Below are 17,723 nucleotides of genomic sequence, written 5' to 3'. Positions count from 1 at the left end.
TGGCAGGGGCAATATCTCACTATCTCCATAAGCAGAGGCACCCAGCAGGGTTGTCCCCTAACCCCATACTTATTTGCCTTGGCAATGGAACAGAATAGACGCCCAGGTGTGTGGATTTCTATGGTCTGATCATCTAGCACTATATGCAGACGATGTCCTATTTTTTCCCCCCTCACCGACCCCCAAAAGAACATTGCCAAGATTACTCTGTATCATAGATCGGAGAGACTCTGCCCTCTTTATGAATGCCCGCAAATCAACTCTAGGAAATTGCATTGGGCGCAAGGTCCAAAGAGGTTACGGTTGCCACAGAGGATCTATCATATCTGGGTGTCAGTTTCCCAACCTAAGGGAGAAAAGTATTGTCCCTGTGTGGTCACAGTCAAAGAGGACACAAGTTGTTACCCCAACTGCTGCTGCTGTCTATATTTGGAAGATCTGGCATTTTTTAAATGATCTCTTCCACATGTCTTATACAGCTGCAGAATTACCCAAACCAGATTTTGACGGTGTGTTTCTGACATAAATGAGACCCTGGGGGACAGGGGGGTGGGGGCGTGTAGATCGGCCCCGGTGGCCTTGCGGACCAGTTTTCAATCTACATACTGTGCGAGGATGGCCACCGCAGACGTTTAATCATATTATGCCACCTTCCACCTGCTGTGCTAAATGAGTGGTGGTAAGGGGATAGATATGACAGCATATGCTGTAGAGCATTGGATAATTGGAGACACCACCCTCCATACGTATCAATATGCTGGACTAGGGCGCTTCAGACACTGCCGGGGGCATCAAAAGTAGTGTTCGGAACTTGGAAACAAGCACTAAGCAAGATAGGGTGGTTGGGTAGATTAAACAGGGAGACTCCTTTGTGGCGCAATTGCCTCATGCCCCAACTGGCTGAGTTGACAGGCTGTCAGGGATGGGACCATATAGGCATCTCCACGCTCGGGGCGGTTACGCGAGGACAGGTTCCAAGAGCTTCAAAAGAATATGGCATACCCTGTACCCAGCTTTACAAATATCTCAAAGTACGAAATGCCCTGACTCAGTACATCACATCTAGAAGCACTACCCGAATTTAATCCGATAGAAGCAAAGGTTTTTAAGGAGGACCTTGTGAACCACAAAATCACGACAATATATCAATCCCTTATAACTAACAGGCCCACTACACTAGGCACAGAGAAACATGGCACCAAGATCTGGGTCCGCTTGGCCAAGACGATTGGACTGAGGCGTTGGATTCCCCGCTAGGTGTGGCCATCGCCTCACGACAGACTGATTCCGTTTAAATACTTACAAAGGATGCATTATACTAGCCACAGGCTCTGGAGGGCAGGACTCGTGACCTCCCCTACATGCTTGCGATTTGGGGGGGGGGGGGGGGGGGGGGGACCATGGACAGTACCTTTATGCACATGATTTGGCATGGTGCTAGACTAATTACTGGAAAGGGGGGTTATGGCATGGCTCTCGGAGGTACTGGGTTGGAACATCCCAGCGACACAGACTGGTCCTTTTACACATCACAGAGGGGATTGGAGGGAATCACTACAAGCAGCACCTACTGTTCTTGCGCCACACATTAGCGAAGCAGGATATTCCTAAACAATGGTAGGCCACCTCTCCCCCTTCGCTGGCTAGCTGGCAAAGGGGAACAGATCATTGCATGGGTATGGAGCTGCCTATATTCAAAGCAAGGGGATGCGTGCAGAAACACCCCAAAACATGGAAGAGATGGGCAGACTATCCAGGTCTCTTGATAGAGCCCTCAATCCCGGTGTAAATAGAAAGAATAAAGGGGCATTGGTTAATATCTAGATCACAGTGGCTGGGGGCACAAACATGAAAGATTGTGAAGAGATTTAGCACATTTGGTGACAGCTCGCGATGTTAAAGCTGTGTTGCACACTATTTTCTGTTTCTTTAATGTTGGTTGACGAAATGGCTATCAACATTATAAATACACTACATGATCTGGCAGAAAAAACACAAGTTTACATGGCTAGGTCTTGAACCTAAAAATGGCTCTATTTTAAGATAAAACAACGTAAACAGTTAAAAATAGTAGCAATACCAGTTGCTGTAGTCAAAAACCACAATAGCCTTACATTGATTTTCTGCCTCCCACTGCAGCTTTAAGAAACGAGCCCACCCTAAAACAAATGTCATAGCTATTCAACTGTTGTAAGTGGTGCAAGTGGTAAAGTGCCTCTGCATTTTTGATGGCATAGGTTATTCAATAATTTCAAAAAGGGGGTGGTGATGGACAGAGTATCTGAGTTAATCAGAACACTCCTACCCAGTCAACAGATCAGGGCTTGATCCATCACCGTTTTTAGCTCACTGCACCATCCCAGTTCAGAACCTGGCTATATGCAAATTAGTCTGTCCCTGGCCCAGTGCATCATGGGAACAGGGCAGACCAAACTACCAAGCCAATTCTTCACCAGAAAGGAGACAAGCTACCGGGGACCGGTTTCTGGCATTTCAGCCTCTTGGGCCCGGCTTGCTTGAATCCTGATGGTGCAGTGAGCAAGGGACTCATGTCTGAGCATACCCTTACACACTCATGGTGGCCAAAATAATTTCAAAAAGGGGGTGTCCACCATAAGCGTGGAAGGGTATACTCAGATGTGAGTCCCTTGCTCATTGCACCATCAGGATTCAAGCAAGCCGGGCCGACGACAGCTGAAATGCCAGAAACCGGTCCCCGGAAGCTTGTTTCCTTCCCAGTATAAGAATTGGCTTGGTAGTTTGGTTTGCCCTGTTCCCATCATGCACTGGGACAGGAACAGACTAATTTGCATGTAGCCAGGTTCTGAGCTGGGATGGTGCAGTGAGCTAAAAAACGGTGATGGATCAAGCCCTGATCTTTGGACTGGGTAAGAGTGGTCTGCTTAATTCAGACACTCTGTTCATCACCACCCCCTTTTCTGAATCATAGGTTATTCAATGGCTTGAGGCAGTGTCTGAACAAATGACTAAAACCTTTACAAATAAACAAAATTCAAATGAGTTTACTCTGAAGAGCCATCACTGGGGCAGGCCAGAGAAGTGCACCCCCGTAGGGCTAGAATCATCCCAGAAACACCAGAGCCACAGAATCGTGCCTGCTCTAAAGCAGAAGAGGCTAGATCTCTCCCAATGAGCAAGATCAAAAGACAGATATGGGGAGGTTCCACAGAAGAGACCTGTCAACGATTAACAGCAATTCAGTGTTCAACCTGCTTGTAAGAAGGTGATCTGAGGGAATGCTCTTAACTCATGCCTGGTTGTCCATACTGATGTTCTGAGGCTTCAAACTGGGTGAGCAAACCCAATTCATAGAAAGTTTGAGATGCAATTTAACCGTGGAATGGTACTTCTCTTATCCAAGACAATCTGAGATGATCTTTCTGTATACGGATGTCTCTGAGTTAGTCCAAACGCTGAACAACAACAAGAGATGGGCCAGATTGATAGTCTCAGGACGTCTGGCAGGTCAGCCAATTTTGGATTCCTCCGCATGAATACTGCTTTCTACCTCCCTGTTACAGATTCACACTGGCCTTACCCAGCAAGCAGATAGCACATTGTGCCCAACCCCTCAACAGATCCAAATTAACTGCTACTCTTGCCCCTGGCCTTCTCGGTCATATCAAGGATGCAAGTATGCAGACACAGAATGTAGAGGATTTGGTACCGACTGTTTAAGGCGATTACCTTTCTAGGGTCTTTACACGAAACTGCAGTATTACATCGCTATTCTGAAGGAAAGACATCACGGAGGATTAATTGACTGTGTGAAATCGCATTAATGCAGCACAATTCCTAACTGAGACCACGCGGTGGACTTACGACCCAGTGGTCCTCTGCCCCACCCACTTGTCCTGATGAAGACCCCACAGCAAGGTTAATCTATCCTGCAACCTCAGGGGGTCGAAACGTCGACCATTGTCTCAATTTCGGCAACCTCACGCCAATATTCTGTATATTCATTGTACTTTGTGTTGGATGCCTTTTTTCAAATAATGTCGCCATCTTTGATGGCAGTTGTTGCTATACCTATTATAGCTTAAAATAATATCATTGAAGTATTGATTTTACTGTCACTTAATCCCATCACTTTCCCCTACCTACTCACTATCACTTCCCCCCTCCCTTCTTGGGGCACTGTATGACTTTAATACAGTTGAATATTTAATGCAAATGTATATTCAAGATACTTGATCCCGCTGTGAATAAACCTGTGTGGATCAAAAGAATTGTTTCTGATTAACTCAAATGAATTGTACGTAATTGTTTCTTTGACTCTGGGACCCCTTCCTATCAGTACATTGCTAGCCCAGGTCCCAGGGGCTTTCTTCTGGGTTGAACCCCCTTTATAAACATAAAGATAGAGATGTCATACCCAGTACTGTGCATCTTCTTAACAAATATATATTGAAAATATAATAAACAATGTGGAAAATAAGGGGAACAGTGAGTGGCTTTGGAGAGTGCTGCGAGGTTTATAGCTGATTCAGACCTCACTCAAACGGAAAAGATGAAATTCACACCAATTTTGCTATAAGTGTGACTTACTTTTGCGTCACACCTGGCTTATTCCTGAATTTCAGGAGTAGGCTAGGAGCGAGGCTTACTCCAGGTTTACTTCAGGAATTCACATAGTAAACTAGAAGTAAGTAGTACAATAGTAAGCAATAGCAAAATCTTTTGGAATTGGGTCCACAATAACTATACCAAAGTGATCCTAATAAAGAAAAAGTCAACATCCCCCTTCATTAAAACATATTTCATTATCAATAACAAAGCAAAAAGCTGACTCCATGGTTCCTAGGGAGAAAAGCAGCCTGGCAGTCCATAAATTTGGAGTTAAATGTCTCTTACATCTATTTTCCCACACAATGTAACGGGAAAGATGGGCCTAACGTGGTTGGACTGCATCTTAAGACTCTTTTTATGGCTGGGCAAAATCAAGGTCCTTTTCCAAGATTCAAAGACTGATGACCTGCTACACTATATGGCATTATAGCCTGCTGCTGAGTGCTATATCGTTTGTTAAAGGCCTATACGAGGGAGAGGGTCTTTAATGACTCGTATAGGGCTATACGGTAATAAGAACATTCCACCCACTGAAGGTAGACTGTGGGAAATCCTGTTGCTGCCGCTAAGCCGGCCTTCCTCTGCTTTGATCCCGGGACGCGGGCACCTCAGCCCCTTCCCGACATCCCAGAGAGAGGCCCGGCTGTGAAGGGCCCCTGTTTACCTTCAGGGCGGCTGACAGGAAGGCGGGCCCCGTACCTGGTGTCGGGTGCCGCCCGACAATACTTTTGATCAGATTACGCGGCCTTGTTGTGGTTGTCCAATGTCCTCTGGCCCATGGGCCATGTCCTGACATTCTCGGCCACGGAGGATGCAATCCAGGCGGAACTGTCTCCGCGAGACGGCAACTTGATTCCGGAGCCGTGGCTTCACTTCAGGCCCAGAGTTAATTGCACTGGCAGGGCTGAAAGTGATTCTTGCAGTTTTCTTTTTAGGCAAAAAGGAAATGTTCTGTTAAGGAGGCTCGGAAAGGTCAAACCTTTTGTTTCTACGAGGGGTGGGTGTCCTTCAAAACTTTCCAACGGCTCCACTTTTGTTTTCGTTGCTGTCTACGGTCAGTGTCCCTCTAACGCCCAGCGATGGCGACCCTAGGGTGCTTTAGATCGCTCTTGGTAATTGTTGACTGGGTCGTTTTGGGAGACTGTGGCCTTTTAACTTCACCTCGCGTTGGACACATTTGATGGTGGGTTTCATGAGACATGGAGGATACGTTGCATACATAGTGCACACCTTATTTTGTGTTCCAGGTGTTTTTAATGAGTTACTCCCTTGTTGGCTTCTTGCCCTACTTTTCAATGCATCCCATGCTCCTCTTAAAATCGGCCCAAAATTCCATGCACTCCAATAATTTTTTCTTCGCGCATGTAGCTTCTGTCTCAATCTTGTCTGATGTGTGTGACGTCCTCCTCTGTGTTTCTTTTCCACTCCGTGCCCCAACATGTGTGGCTTACTCCCTTGCATCCACTGGTGTGACTTGTTCACTTTGCTCTAGTATGTCATTTTTCTCTGGTTCCACTGCATATTTACTTTACTCTGTGACATACGTTCAATTTCCTTTTATTTTATATTCTCAGAACCTTCCATGTGCACACACCTTTACCTACAATACTATCCTGCATTTCTTGCCTTTTTCTTTTTTCTTTGCAGCATCTCTTTATCAACCTTAATCTTAATCTGTAATCCTATGCAAAGAACATATGTGTTTATGCAAAGGTCGATTAGTTGTCCATTCTGTTCAAAACTAACCATACAGGCTGATGAATAACGACAGAACATTCAATACATAGATTACAACGATAACAGACAGGCTGGTGGACGACCTGGCGGGCACAAGACATGGGGCAGTGATCACTTTCAACCTTCACTAACAGATTCCCCCCCCGACTACTGCCTGATGCCTCAGTCCATCCATCATGAACCTTCTCCAAGCCCCCTGTTTCTGTCTGCTCCAGTGTGTGTGTGTGTGTGTGTGTATGTGACTGCTCCAGAGTGTGGGTGTGTTTGTGTGACTGCTCCAGAGTGTGTGACTGCTCCAGTGTGTGTGTGTGTGTGTGACTGCTCCAGTGTGTGTGTGTGTGACTGCTCCAGTGTGTGTATGTGTGTGTGTGTGTATGTGACTGCTCCAGAACGTGTGCGACTGCTCTAGTGTGTGTGTGTGTGTGTGTGTGTGTGTGTGTGACTGATCCCGAGTGTGTGTGTGTGTGACTGCTCCTGGGTGTGTGTGTGTGTGTGTGACTGCTCCAGAGTGTGTGTGTGTGTGTGTGTGACTGCTCCAGAGTGTGTGTGTGTGTGTGTATGTGACTGCTCCAGTGTGTGTGTGTGTGTGTGTGTGACTGCTCCAGAGTGTGTGTGTGTGTGTGTGTAGGTGACTGCTCCAGTGTGTGTGTGTGTGTGTGTGACTGCGCCAGTGTGTGTGTGTGTGCCTGCTCCAGTGGGTGTGTGTATGTGACTGCTCTGGTTGTGTGTGTGTGGGGGGCTCTGGGTGTGTGTTTGGCTCTGGGTGTGGCTGGCTCTGGGTGTGTGTGGCTGGCTCTGGGTGTGTGTGGCTGGCTCTGGGTGTGTGTGGCTGGCTCTGGGTGTGTGTGGCTGGCTCTGGGTGCGTGTGGCTGGCTCTGGGTGTGTGTGGCTGGCTCTGGGTGTGTGTGGCTGGCTCTGGGTGTGTGTGTGTGGCTGGCTCTGGGTGTGTGTGTGTGGCTGGCTCTGGGTGTGTGTGTGTGGTAGTAATTGCTGTCTGCTGAGCTCGTCCGTAGGGTACAACAGTTCTCACATTTGCGAGAGATTAAGCTATTGGCAATGTAAATGACAATGCCATTTATTTATCTGTTTTCAAAACCAACACATACATACAAATTGTCATTTACAATGCCAATAGCTCTAACTTCTCCAAAGGCGAAACCGTTGCATTGTAAATGCTTGTTCCAAACATGCTGCTAAGTCCAGTCAAGGTGGCCCCTTCCTTTTGTGCAGCTATGAGCACCACTAATGTAGCACAAAAGGTTATCCAGCATAAGGTTAGCCTCAATTGTCTTTAATGAAACCAAGATTCTCTATACATGTTAATTTGAGAATCAGCATCTTCTTTAAACATTAGCCCGGGGGTGGGGGCACACAAACAACACACTCAACCCCTCGTGCCACCCTGCAGCATTGCCTAGAGTGCTTTTCTTTTAAGTGCTCTGGGACACAGTCAACACAAAACTAGATGTCCGTCTATTATTGCGACCCCAAAACACACTCAAATCCTTTCTCCAAATGATCAAGGAAGAAAAGTACAATTAAACTGAAGAAAAAACACAAAGCATTCAATCACAGCTGCAAGTAATAAATCATCCCTCCTCAAGAAATCACACCTGATCAAGCATTAATTTATCCATGGAATCATGCTCAGTCAGTGCTTTGAAACCTGGCCACTGCAACCCTTGAGTTGAGCCAAACAATGTGCTCAACGTTTAACACATTTCCCAGTTTGTCTTATTGCAACTAAATGAGTGAAAACAAGGACCAGAACACCATTACAAACACTTGTAAGTAAGCCACAACTTGAATGACAGTTAACCTGAGCTCACGCCAGTCAAGGCCCTAAAACGTCCTTAGACGACAGCAGAGAAATGCCAGTCGTCCGTTAATAACTTTATACAAATCTAGATGGCCCTCCTGCAAATAATCATTGCCCTCGAGAAAGGATCGCAGGGCTAGAGCTAACAAGAGCTGTAGTCATGGATCACTTTCATTCCTGCAACACTAAGCTACCCAAGACACTGGATAATAAGTTATAAAAATAAATAAATATTTAAAAAAATCAGGAGGCCAGATTATGCTCCAACTTGCATACTGGATGATGCCCCGAAACCAATCCAGAGATGCTTGTTTCTGGTCCAAGGAGGACCTGGCTTCACAGTTTGGGCTGGACTGTTCCCATGAGGCATAGGGTCAAGACGGATTTGCATACGGCTGGGTCTAAACGGTGGTGGCATGGTGAGCGAAAGAACAATGGATTTAACACAGATCTTTTGACGAGGGATGAATGTTTGATTTGCTCTGCTTTCAGTCCAATTGCGGTCTTGTTTGCCAACTTGCATACAGGCACACATTAAACCAGCATCAAAGGCATTACGTAGGCTACCAATCAAAATATTCCATCTTTCACAAGTCATCTTGGGTAAATATCCAAGTTACCGAATCAAACTTCACACACAACTAGATTTGAAAAAGAAAAACATGCTCGATCGCAAAGCTTATTACTCCTCACACTTTCACATAGCTTTAACATGGAATGTCGACAGATTCCAGGGCCCCACTGCCCATACATTAAGGCAGAGCTAAAAGACTTGAGAACCTAACTGTTGTGTAATGGTTAATCTGAAATAATCCAAAAACATGACCAGGGCCATTCAAGCACTGGCCAGACCAACTTCCTCATCAGCCTGTAACTTACTTAAACAATTCTTAGCAACAATATAAGGAACACAGTGATTAAGAAAACACTTGAGGATATTCAAAATAAAAATACAGCCCTTTATTCCTTGCAAGCCAAAGGGCTACTCAACACAGTCTCTAAATGAACAGTCTCTAAATGACATTTGTGGCTGCCCAAAAATATAGCTTATGTATTGCTTCTAAATTCACAGGGCAGAACTATTTAATTGAAAAAAATGCTTCCACAGAACACACTTAAAATCAAAAGCAATAGATAGTACACATAACACATAGTACTTGAAAAGATGCAAAGAAATTCCGTTGTTCGCAAACCTTCACTCTAAGTGGATTTAACAAAAGCCAAAAGGCTTCCTCATGCGTTGCTATAACATACTGACTAATGGATTATATTACTTGTGATCAGGAACAAATGAATGATGATTCAACTGCTAAAAAGGAATCTGTTTATTACACAGCAATTTTTTAAAAAACAGCTACGGTTGTTAGAAGCCTCTTGGAGCAAACCTACCCGTTTGAAATACCAGTCATACAGAAGAGTATCTGAATAAGGTTACTTGAATGTAAATTACAAAACACAGATACAAAAACAACAGTATACATATGGGGAGTATTACAGCAGGAAACATAAGGCTAAAAAAAGGGCGAGGTAGCAAGGAAAGTGGTAAAGCTGCAACTCCTCAGGGGTGGGCTGCACCCAAGTAATTATCCTGTGACTAAGTGCTGTTCGTAAAATTTCTACTTGGGTAAGTAGATTGGGGATAAAGCCAGACATACCTGGACATGATGGAGATTGTTTTAGGTGGAACATACCTAAGCCAGCCTCAAGCACTGTTTATGATGTGCAATTCTTAAGTGTCAGTGACTATTCTTGTCAACTGGGAACTCGGAAGTCCCTTACAGTGGCAAGCTGCAAGGCATTAATGAGCTTTGCAACCAAGTTCGCACTGAAAAGATGTTCACAAATGGTCATGCTGCACTTTCACTGCATTTCTGCAGCACACTAATTACAAACAAAGCTAACAAACCAAGTATAAAGCAATAGCAGCAACAATGTAGAAATGAAAATGTGCTTACCTTGGCAATATTAAGTGATGCTAAAGGAGGAGGGGTTTCTGTGCGGTCAGTAATTACTTGCACATCTGAGACATATTGTAGATTTAGGAGCAAGATATCCGCGTGGTTAGGTTTGCCACTAGACGAAGGGCATTCTAAAACAAATGGTTAAGGATAATACTTATGAACAGAAGTTTCTGCACGTTAGGTCACAGTTCATTGGTGAACCCAAGGTAGTAATGACTCCCAACGACGTCAACTCCATCTTCCTCCTAAAGAATCTGAACCTCTGCCGCCTCACCAAACTGGCTGTGCGTAGGTTCTGAGGCCAGACACACACAACTCCATTTTCACCTCCAGTGACAGAATCAAATTCAGCCACACCACAGAACTCACCTGGACGGACCACACCATCGTACACTTCACCATCTCCAAAGCCCAGATCACCATCACCAGGCGTCAAATCTCCAACGGCAAAATGGTCACTGAAACTCAGTGGTCTCAGGTCCTCACCACCTCCCCAACGCCTTTACAGAACTGGACCAGGCATTCCAGAACTTCTCTGCCTGTACAGAATGGCCCCACTCAAACCTACAAAACCCAACAAGACTTCCAAACATGCCAGCTGGTATACTGCAGAACTTCGGACCACCAAGTGCAACTGCCACCAACTGGAGAAACAATTGCGCACCTCCAAGAACCTAGCCAACAGAGCAGCACACAAAACAGCCCTCAGCAACTATCACCGGCACATCAAAGAAGTCAAAAAAACATCCATCACCACCTGCATCACTTCCGCAGCCAACCACACAAAGGAACTCTTCAAAATAGTCAAACAATTCTCCAACCCAGAGTCACAGAACACCATCCACACCTCCCAAGAACTCTGCGACACCCTCTCAGACTACTTCCACAGCAAGATTACCAACATTACAAAAATTTCAACCTGCCACCCTCAACCCAATGACCTCAACCAGCCAGCGAACATCAGCCAAACCATTACCATCTGGTCTCTGCTCACCGCCCTGACCACCTCAGCCATCATGTCTTCCATCCACTCCAGAGCACCCACTGACATCTGCCCCCGCCACCTTTACAACCTTGCAATTAACCCAATCAGCATGCCAGTCAGTCAAAACAAACTTTATTTGCTTTGTTACAACCATAAAAGTACAATTTACCTCTTATCATACTAAAAAGGAAAAAGGAAAAACAGCACGGCGGTATCAATAAACATATTACTTCTTGATATACATATAATTTAACTATCATTTTTAAAATCGGAATATTATAACAATTAAATTGATAAAATCACTTAATTCATACCTATACGACACCTCCTTAATCATGCAGCACTTACTATTTTAAACACTAATTGTTTCACACTTATTTAATGTCGAGGACTTATATTATTAGATCTTACTCTGTGCAGTTGAGGAACACCTTAACTTTTTTCATATATTTCCCCAAGGCACAGGCTATATCCAAGTTCCCATTTCCATTAACAATTTAGCGGCTTGCATCCTGTTTGTAATATTATAAATTTTTTTAAAAATCGGGCATAAAAACTCCTTTCGTATATCTAAAAACCACAAACAATCTAGTAAAATGTGAATAATAATACAGGTAGCGCCTAAAGTGCAAGTGCAGCTCCCATAACATCCTATCATTTGATTTCGAGCTCCATTATTAGCGTAACATGGGTTTATTCCAATTCTCATTTTTAGGACTTCCCGCCTTAAGCTAGGACTTGGTAGCCGGTCCACATAGGGAAAATGTTGGTCAAGCTCCCAGGCCGATGTCATATGGGCTACCGAGCATTTTTAGGTCTCGTGACCTGTCAATGCGCATGCGCATTGAGCGGAGCGAGACTATAGGGGCTTAAACAGACTTTAACTAACTGGCGATTTGATGCTGTGCCCGTGCGCTTTTAGGTCAATGCGCTCATCAAATCGCCAGCCATCTGTTCCCCAGCAGCTCTTCCCGCTCCGCCCCACAAGCTTCCCCCAGCGTGCGCTCTGCCTGAGCCGCACTCCTCCCACACCTTTGAAGTGAAGCTTAGCTTCACTTCAAAGGCCCCTGCTGCTTCACACTATTCACTCTCCCTCATCGCCGCTCTCCCCGCTCCGCCCCCTGCTGCGGCCGTGTCGCATATCTCCTCCCCACAGCAATGCCCTCAGTCTTGTTTTTCACTGTCTCGCTTTTCTCACTCTCTGCCTCCTATTTCTCTTCTTTTCTGTCATCGTCATCTTTCTTTCTATCTCCATTTCCTCCTTTCATGGTTTTCTTTCTAGTTTCCAGCGTCTCCTTTTGGTCTCATTGTCCTCTCCCTCCCTTCTCTGACTCCCTTCTCAACCTCTTTCCTCTCCCCCTTCATTTCTTTCAATCTCCATATCTCTCTCCTCCTCACCTCCATCTCCTCTCTCTTTTAGTCATCTCCCTCTCTTACACATACAAGCTTGCGCGCATAAGTCCTACTCCGTTTTATTTTACACTTCTGTCGAGTACCAATTTAGTTCGCACAAATACTTGTTTTACTAACTATCGTTTGAAAAGCCTGCAATTACTGCACGTATTATATATTTGCCTACATTATTACGGTTATAATTACTTGCCTGTCATGTGCCGTTCTAAATCGGTCATAAAATATTTAAACAAACTATAACTGCGTATAAAATAAAAAAACAACACCTTTCACTTGCGCAGCGAGCTTCAGTTCGGCTCTGGAAGGATCTCCCTCTAATAGACCCCGCAATACTTCCTGTAATCCGGTTACCGTGGGGCATGGAGGACACTCGTAAACACGTACTAGCATGTGCTGTTGTAAAACAGCGTGTGTTTCGCTTCAAAATTCCGCCATGCCACATTAATTCCCAACTTTTTCACATTTGCAGAAGTTAGAACTATTGGCATTGTAAATGACAAAGCTATTAATCTCGCTATTTTCAAAAGCACCACATGAATAAAAAAATTGTCATTTACAATACCAATAGCTCAAACTTTCCTAATGCGAGACCTATTGCATTGCAAATGCTTGTTGTGAGAGGTACTCCTGGTCATAAGTACGGGACATATCTGCTCCTTGAAGCCTTGGTTCTTTCTTACCTATTATGTGGTCTTGTAGCGGGCAGACCTTCAGTTCGAGCACCCTGTAGGCATTCCTTATTGATGCTCTAGTCTCTTTTGCCCAGGGTAGCTCGCTCGTGGCAATTTCCTCTTTGGCCCACAGGGAAATTTTGAGGAGCTCATCTGCTCCCAATCGCTTCCAGAATCGTACAAGGGCCATACAGGCGGTTATCGCCCACGAGGTAATTCCCAGCTCAAGTCTTGCCGCCTGTACCATAGAAGATTTAGGCAGTACAAATAGGCTTTTTAATATATTTCCCTCCTCTCTATCCCAGGAGGTCTTACCGCTTAAGTAAATGACTTCGGCTCCATACAAGAATTGGGGGGCACCATTGCTTGATAGGCTTTCAGGACCGGTCTATCCGACATTTCTCTATAGGTATTATTGAATCTTTTTAAGCCTTTCACGGACGCCAATGCCCTCATTTTTAATGCTTTTAAATGAGTATACCATTTCAGGGTAGCAGAAAACCACATTCCCAGATATCTATAATCAGCTACCCTCTCAAGCAATACTGTGCCCAAGTACCAAGAGAACTTTGTTTTCCTCCTACCAAAGCAAACAATTTTTGTTTTCTCCACGTTTACTACTAATTTTTTGCTAGTACAGTATTCTTTGAATCGATTTAATTTTCTTTGGAGCGCTATCTCCGTCTGATCCATGATTACCAGATCATCAGCATAGAGGAGGCATGATATCTGGTTTCCTCCCAGTTTTGGGTTTGCCCCTCTAATCTCTTAATTTTTGGGGTAGGTCTGCTAAAAACAGAGAGAATAGTAAGGGGGCAAGTACACACCCCTGCCTTAAACCGTTCCCGGTGGGGATTCTCTTTGTCAGTCCTCCCTCCTTATCCAGAATTATCTGTGCCCAGTTTTCTGTATGCAGTGCTTGGATTAGGGCTAGCAGGTCACCCTGTATTTCATACCCAATCAGCATGCATTCACCAGCATCCACAACACCTCCATCTCCACAGCAACCTTCCTGGACAGATGGAAACACGTAGACCACTTGTAAAGAAAGCCTCTACCAACGTGAGCGATTGCAAAGATTATCATCCTATCTCCCTGCTCCCCTACCTGGACAAAGTACTACAGAAAGTCATCAACCAGTAGCTCACAGAATTCATGGAACAAAATCCCCTACTGGAAGCCTAACACAAGATTATGTGCCAACCAAAGCCCTGAGACCGAGCTGACTGCCGCCACAGAAAACATCCGAACAGACCATTGAGAAAGAGTGGCCCTAGCCCTGACCCGCCTTGACCCCTCTATAGCGTTCTATATTCTCCCACAACACCCTCATCAACAGACTCTACAACATAAGCATACAAGAACACTTCTTCATGGGGCCACAGCTGGTGGCCTGTATAACTCTGACCTACACCTACCGACCATGCATGCAACATTGGCATCATCCTCGACAGCCAACAGACCATGAAATGACAAGTCAACGCAGTCACCTCCTCTGGCTGCCACGCGCTTTGCATGCTTCACAGAATCTTCAGATGGACCCACCCAATACCTGAAAGACCGTCACTCAGGCCCTCCTCACCAGCTGTCTCGACTGAGGCAATGTCCTCTACCCGACATCTCCACCTACCTCCTCAGAAGACTCCAGACCATACAGAACATCGCAGCCAGACTCATCCTAGACCTCCCCAAACACACATAACCTCCCCCTGCCCGAGACCTCCACTAGCTCCCCATCCAGAAGAGATGCAAAATACTCACTAACGCCTACAAAGCCCTCCATGACCTAGAACCCACCTACATCAACCCTCGCAACACTTGCGCTCCTCTTCACTCGTGCACACACACACACACACACATCTGCATCTGGCGTAGCCACAGCAGTGACCACTCCATCGCTGCTAAGACCTGGACAACCTTCCCCTCCAGCTCCATACAGCCTCCTTGCTGGCAGTCTTCAGAAAGACTCAAGACCTTGCTCTTCAATAGAGACAGTCGCCAAATACCCCTAGGGGTGACAGTGTTGCGCTTTACAAAATGAAATCAATTGAGCATTCCAAAAGAAAAGCACCTTAAATGTGGTCCTCACAATCATACCTGTGATCCCTGTAACACCATATCTAACAAAAACATAAGTTTCAATAGTTTGCCATTTAACAAATAAAAACAAACTCTTAAAAACAAGAGCGAAGACGTTCTTAGAGCAATGTGTGAAATGAGTAAAGATGGGCTCACTAGACCACCAATCAAATTCAAGCCAAACTGCATTTTTCTTTTTTAGTTGCATTCATGACAACAACTTGCATTGTTTACCCACCCACAAGCAAGGCTGAACAAGAACATTGCTCTTGAACAGCAAACAAAGTGCACATTCAAGTCATGCTCATCATGTAAATGTAAGCCCCGATATGGTGGTAAAACAACCAGAAACAGCTGTTTGACATAATGCAGCTGAAGACAAGCCACAATAACACCAATCGAACAAGCTGTCATGTGCTTGGGGAGTACTAGTATGTAGTGGCATCCCAATAGTGTATAGCAGCCCATTAGATGCCACTGGCAAAGCACCTCCAAACATCACAGCAATGTGAACTAGATACTACACTTCTAGCCTGCACTGGAAGAGTACCAATTAAACAGGTTATGTGCACAGCAGTGTGGAAAAGACCAGGTGCGGTACAAATGGTATCTGTAGTATAGTGATATTGGACATTCCACGGAAAGCCAACATATCAGTTGCACAATAGAATAGCTTGGTTGCGAGTATGAACTACAGGAGGTACCAACTGTACAAGGACCCTGTTCAGCAGCATCAGTTATCGCCCTTTATCAGCACCTGTGGAGCCATGAACTGTCATGCGGCTGATGCCCTCACACTTACTGCCATGGGACAGTCCATGTTGTATAACAAAACCACCATTATAACCAAGCGACAGCCTTCTCAGCTTTAACAGGATGAACGCTTTCACACACTAAGCACTAGGCATAACATGCACATCTGTCAACGCAGTCAGGTTGCATGCACTACTATAGGATGCGATCTGTTTTCATTAAAACACTGCACTGTCATTCAGCGGTCAATTATCGGACTTAAAAAGCCAGAAATTAATCAGCTGGCATAATCCGTGATAGGGTCCTGGCACTACGTTCAAGCACAGACAAATCGGACGGGAAAAAAATGACAGTAATCACTTTAAACAACCTATGGTGCACTGCTACAGTGTATAAAGCATCCCCAGAAGCGGCACCGTCAAAATGATTTGATATGCACTGCTATGCAGCATCACATGTAACCGGTTGCCAAACATGCCTACGAGGCAGACAACATACCCAACAGCAACATCAGCGTAATGGAACTCCTTAATAGCAGCAGCAACATGGCTGTATACTAGAACCCACTGCCAGAATTCGGGTCACCCCCGCTATAGGCAACACGAAGAAACCTACAATAGTACTTACGTGTATAACTACCTTACCATGCGGAGAGCGTCAGCTTTCCCGCGACACCTTTCAAACAGAAGACGTTTAGAGCACAGCTACATTGTGGGGTTGCCTGAAAGACATGTGGCAACAAGAAGGGAGACAACCCAGCAAGACCTGCTGATGGAAACAGAACAACCCTGCCACTCTAAAAGAAGAATGTCGCTCAAAGTTCGCACCCCGGCTAAGCTATAACATTTTCTTTGTATTCTTACACATAATCGGCAGAACTACCAACCGCTGCTTAAGGGAAAATAACCCTAATATAAGTAGGCCTGTCCGAAGCCCCGGTATTTCCTGGCGGCCAGGCCGAGCAGCCGCCAGATACCTACAGTTCTTCTCCCACCCGCTCCCTACACGTTGTCAAAGGATACTGAGCGCCAGCATCTTGGATTGGTAGTCAAAGGCCACCACCTCGCCCTGCAACCGCTGCTCCTGGCATGTCCGACAGGACACCTGGCTGCCGACGCTAAAATACTCCCCCGGAGCCGCCATCTTTACAGCACAGCCAGGGCGGCCTCGGTTGCGGCCTTTTCCACGCCGGCCAGCGCCTGACGTCACGACGCGGCGCGACGGAGAGGACCTGCGTGCTTCCTGGTGTCCGGAGTGACAGTGTCCCTTGCTCCGCCCCTCAGCGGCCTCGCGCAGTTGCTCATAAGTCAAGTCACGAGCGCACTAGGAAGTGCCGGTTCTGTGACGTGGAACCCGCGGTATCTCCATGGTAACCAGACCTAAGCCATGTGACCGGAATTGGAGATATACTATGGGATATCAAACCGCCATAGAAAATAACGCGAATCGACTTCTTGGTAATTAAATAATCATTTAGAGGTGTCAATTTCTTATTGCGCAGGTTTAGGAATATAAACTGTATACGGAACTGAGAACATTACATTGGACACAAGCAGCCTTAAATGATTCTATGACATGGTTCGACACCGGACATGAACAAGGCAAGCAACGTATGATATACAAAGCCCAACCCCAAAATATAAAACTCTATCGAGGGCGGCACAATCATCTCCATTCATGTGAAATGTCTTTTATTGACTTAAATGGGACAAAAA

General features: G+C 45.4%; 1 protein-coding gene across 1 annotated transcript in view; it reads right to left on the bottom strand.

The window, feature by feature from the left end:
• The window catches only part of LSM12 (LSM12 homolog), a 32,219-nt gene extending 14,954 nt beyond the window's left edge, over window positions 1-17,265 (bottom strand). The window contains exons 1-2 of the mRNA XM_078645230.1: window positions 17,031-17,265; window positions 10,102-10,235 (exon numbers count right to left, since the gene is read on the bottom strand). Of these exons, the coding sequence (XP_078501356.1) occupies window positions 10,102-10,235; window positions 17,031-17,151 (255 nt within the window). The 5' untranslated portion in view covers window positions 17,152-17,265. The remainder of the gene's footprint in view (window positions 1-10,101; window positions 10,236-17,030) is intronic.
• Window positions 17,266-17,723: the final 458 nt, after the last annotated feature.

The sequence above is a fragment of the Lissotriton helveticus genome, chromosome 5_1, assembly GCF_964261635.1.
Source record: "Lissotriton helveticus chromosome 5_1, aLisHel1.1, whole genome shotgun sequence".
In the NCBI taxonomy this organism is placed as follows: Eukaryota; Metazoa; Chordata; class Amphibia; order Caudata; family Salamandridae; genus Lissotriton; species Lissotriton helveticus.
Note: the sequence above shows the minus strand (reverse complement) of the source record. Positions and strands in the feature narration are given on the sequence as shown.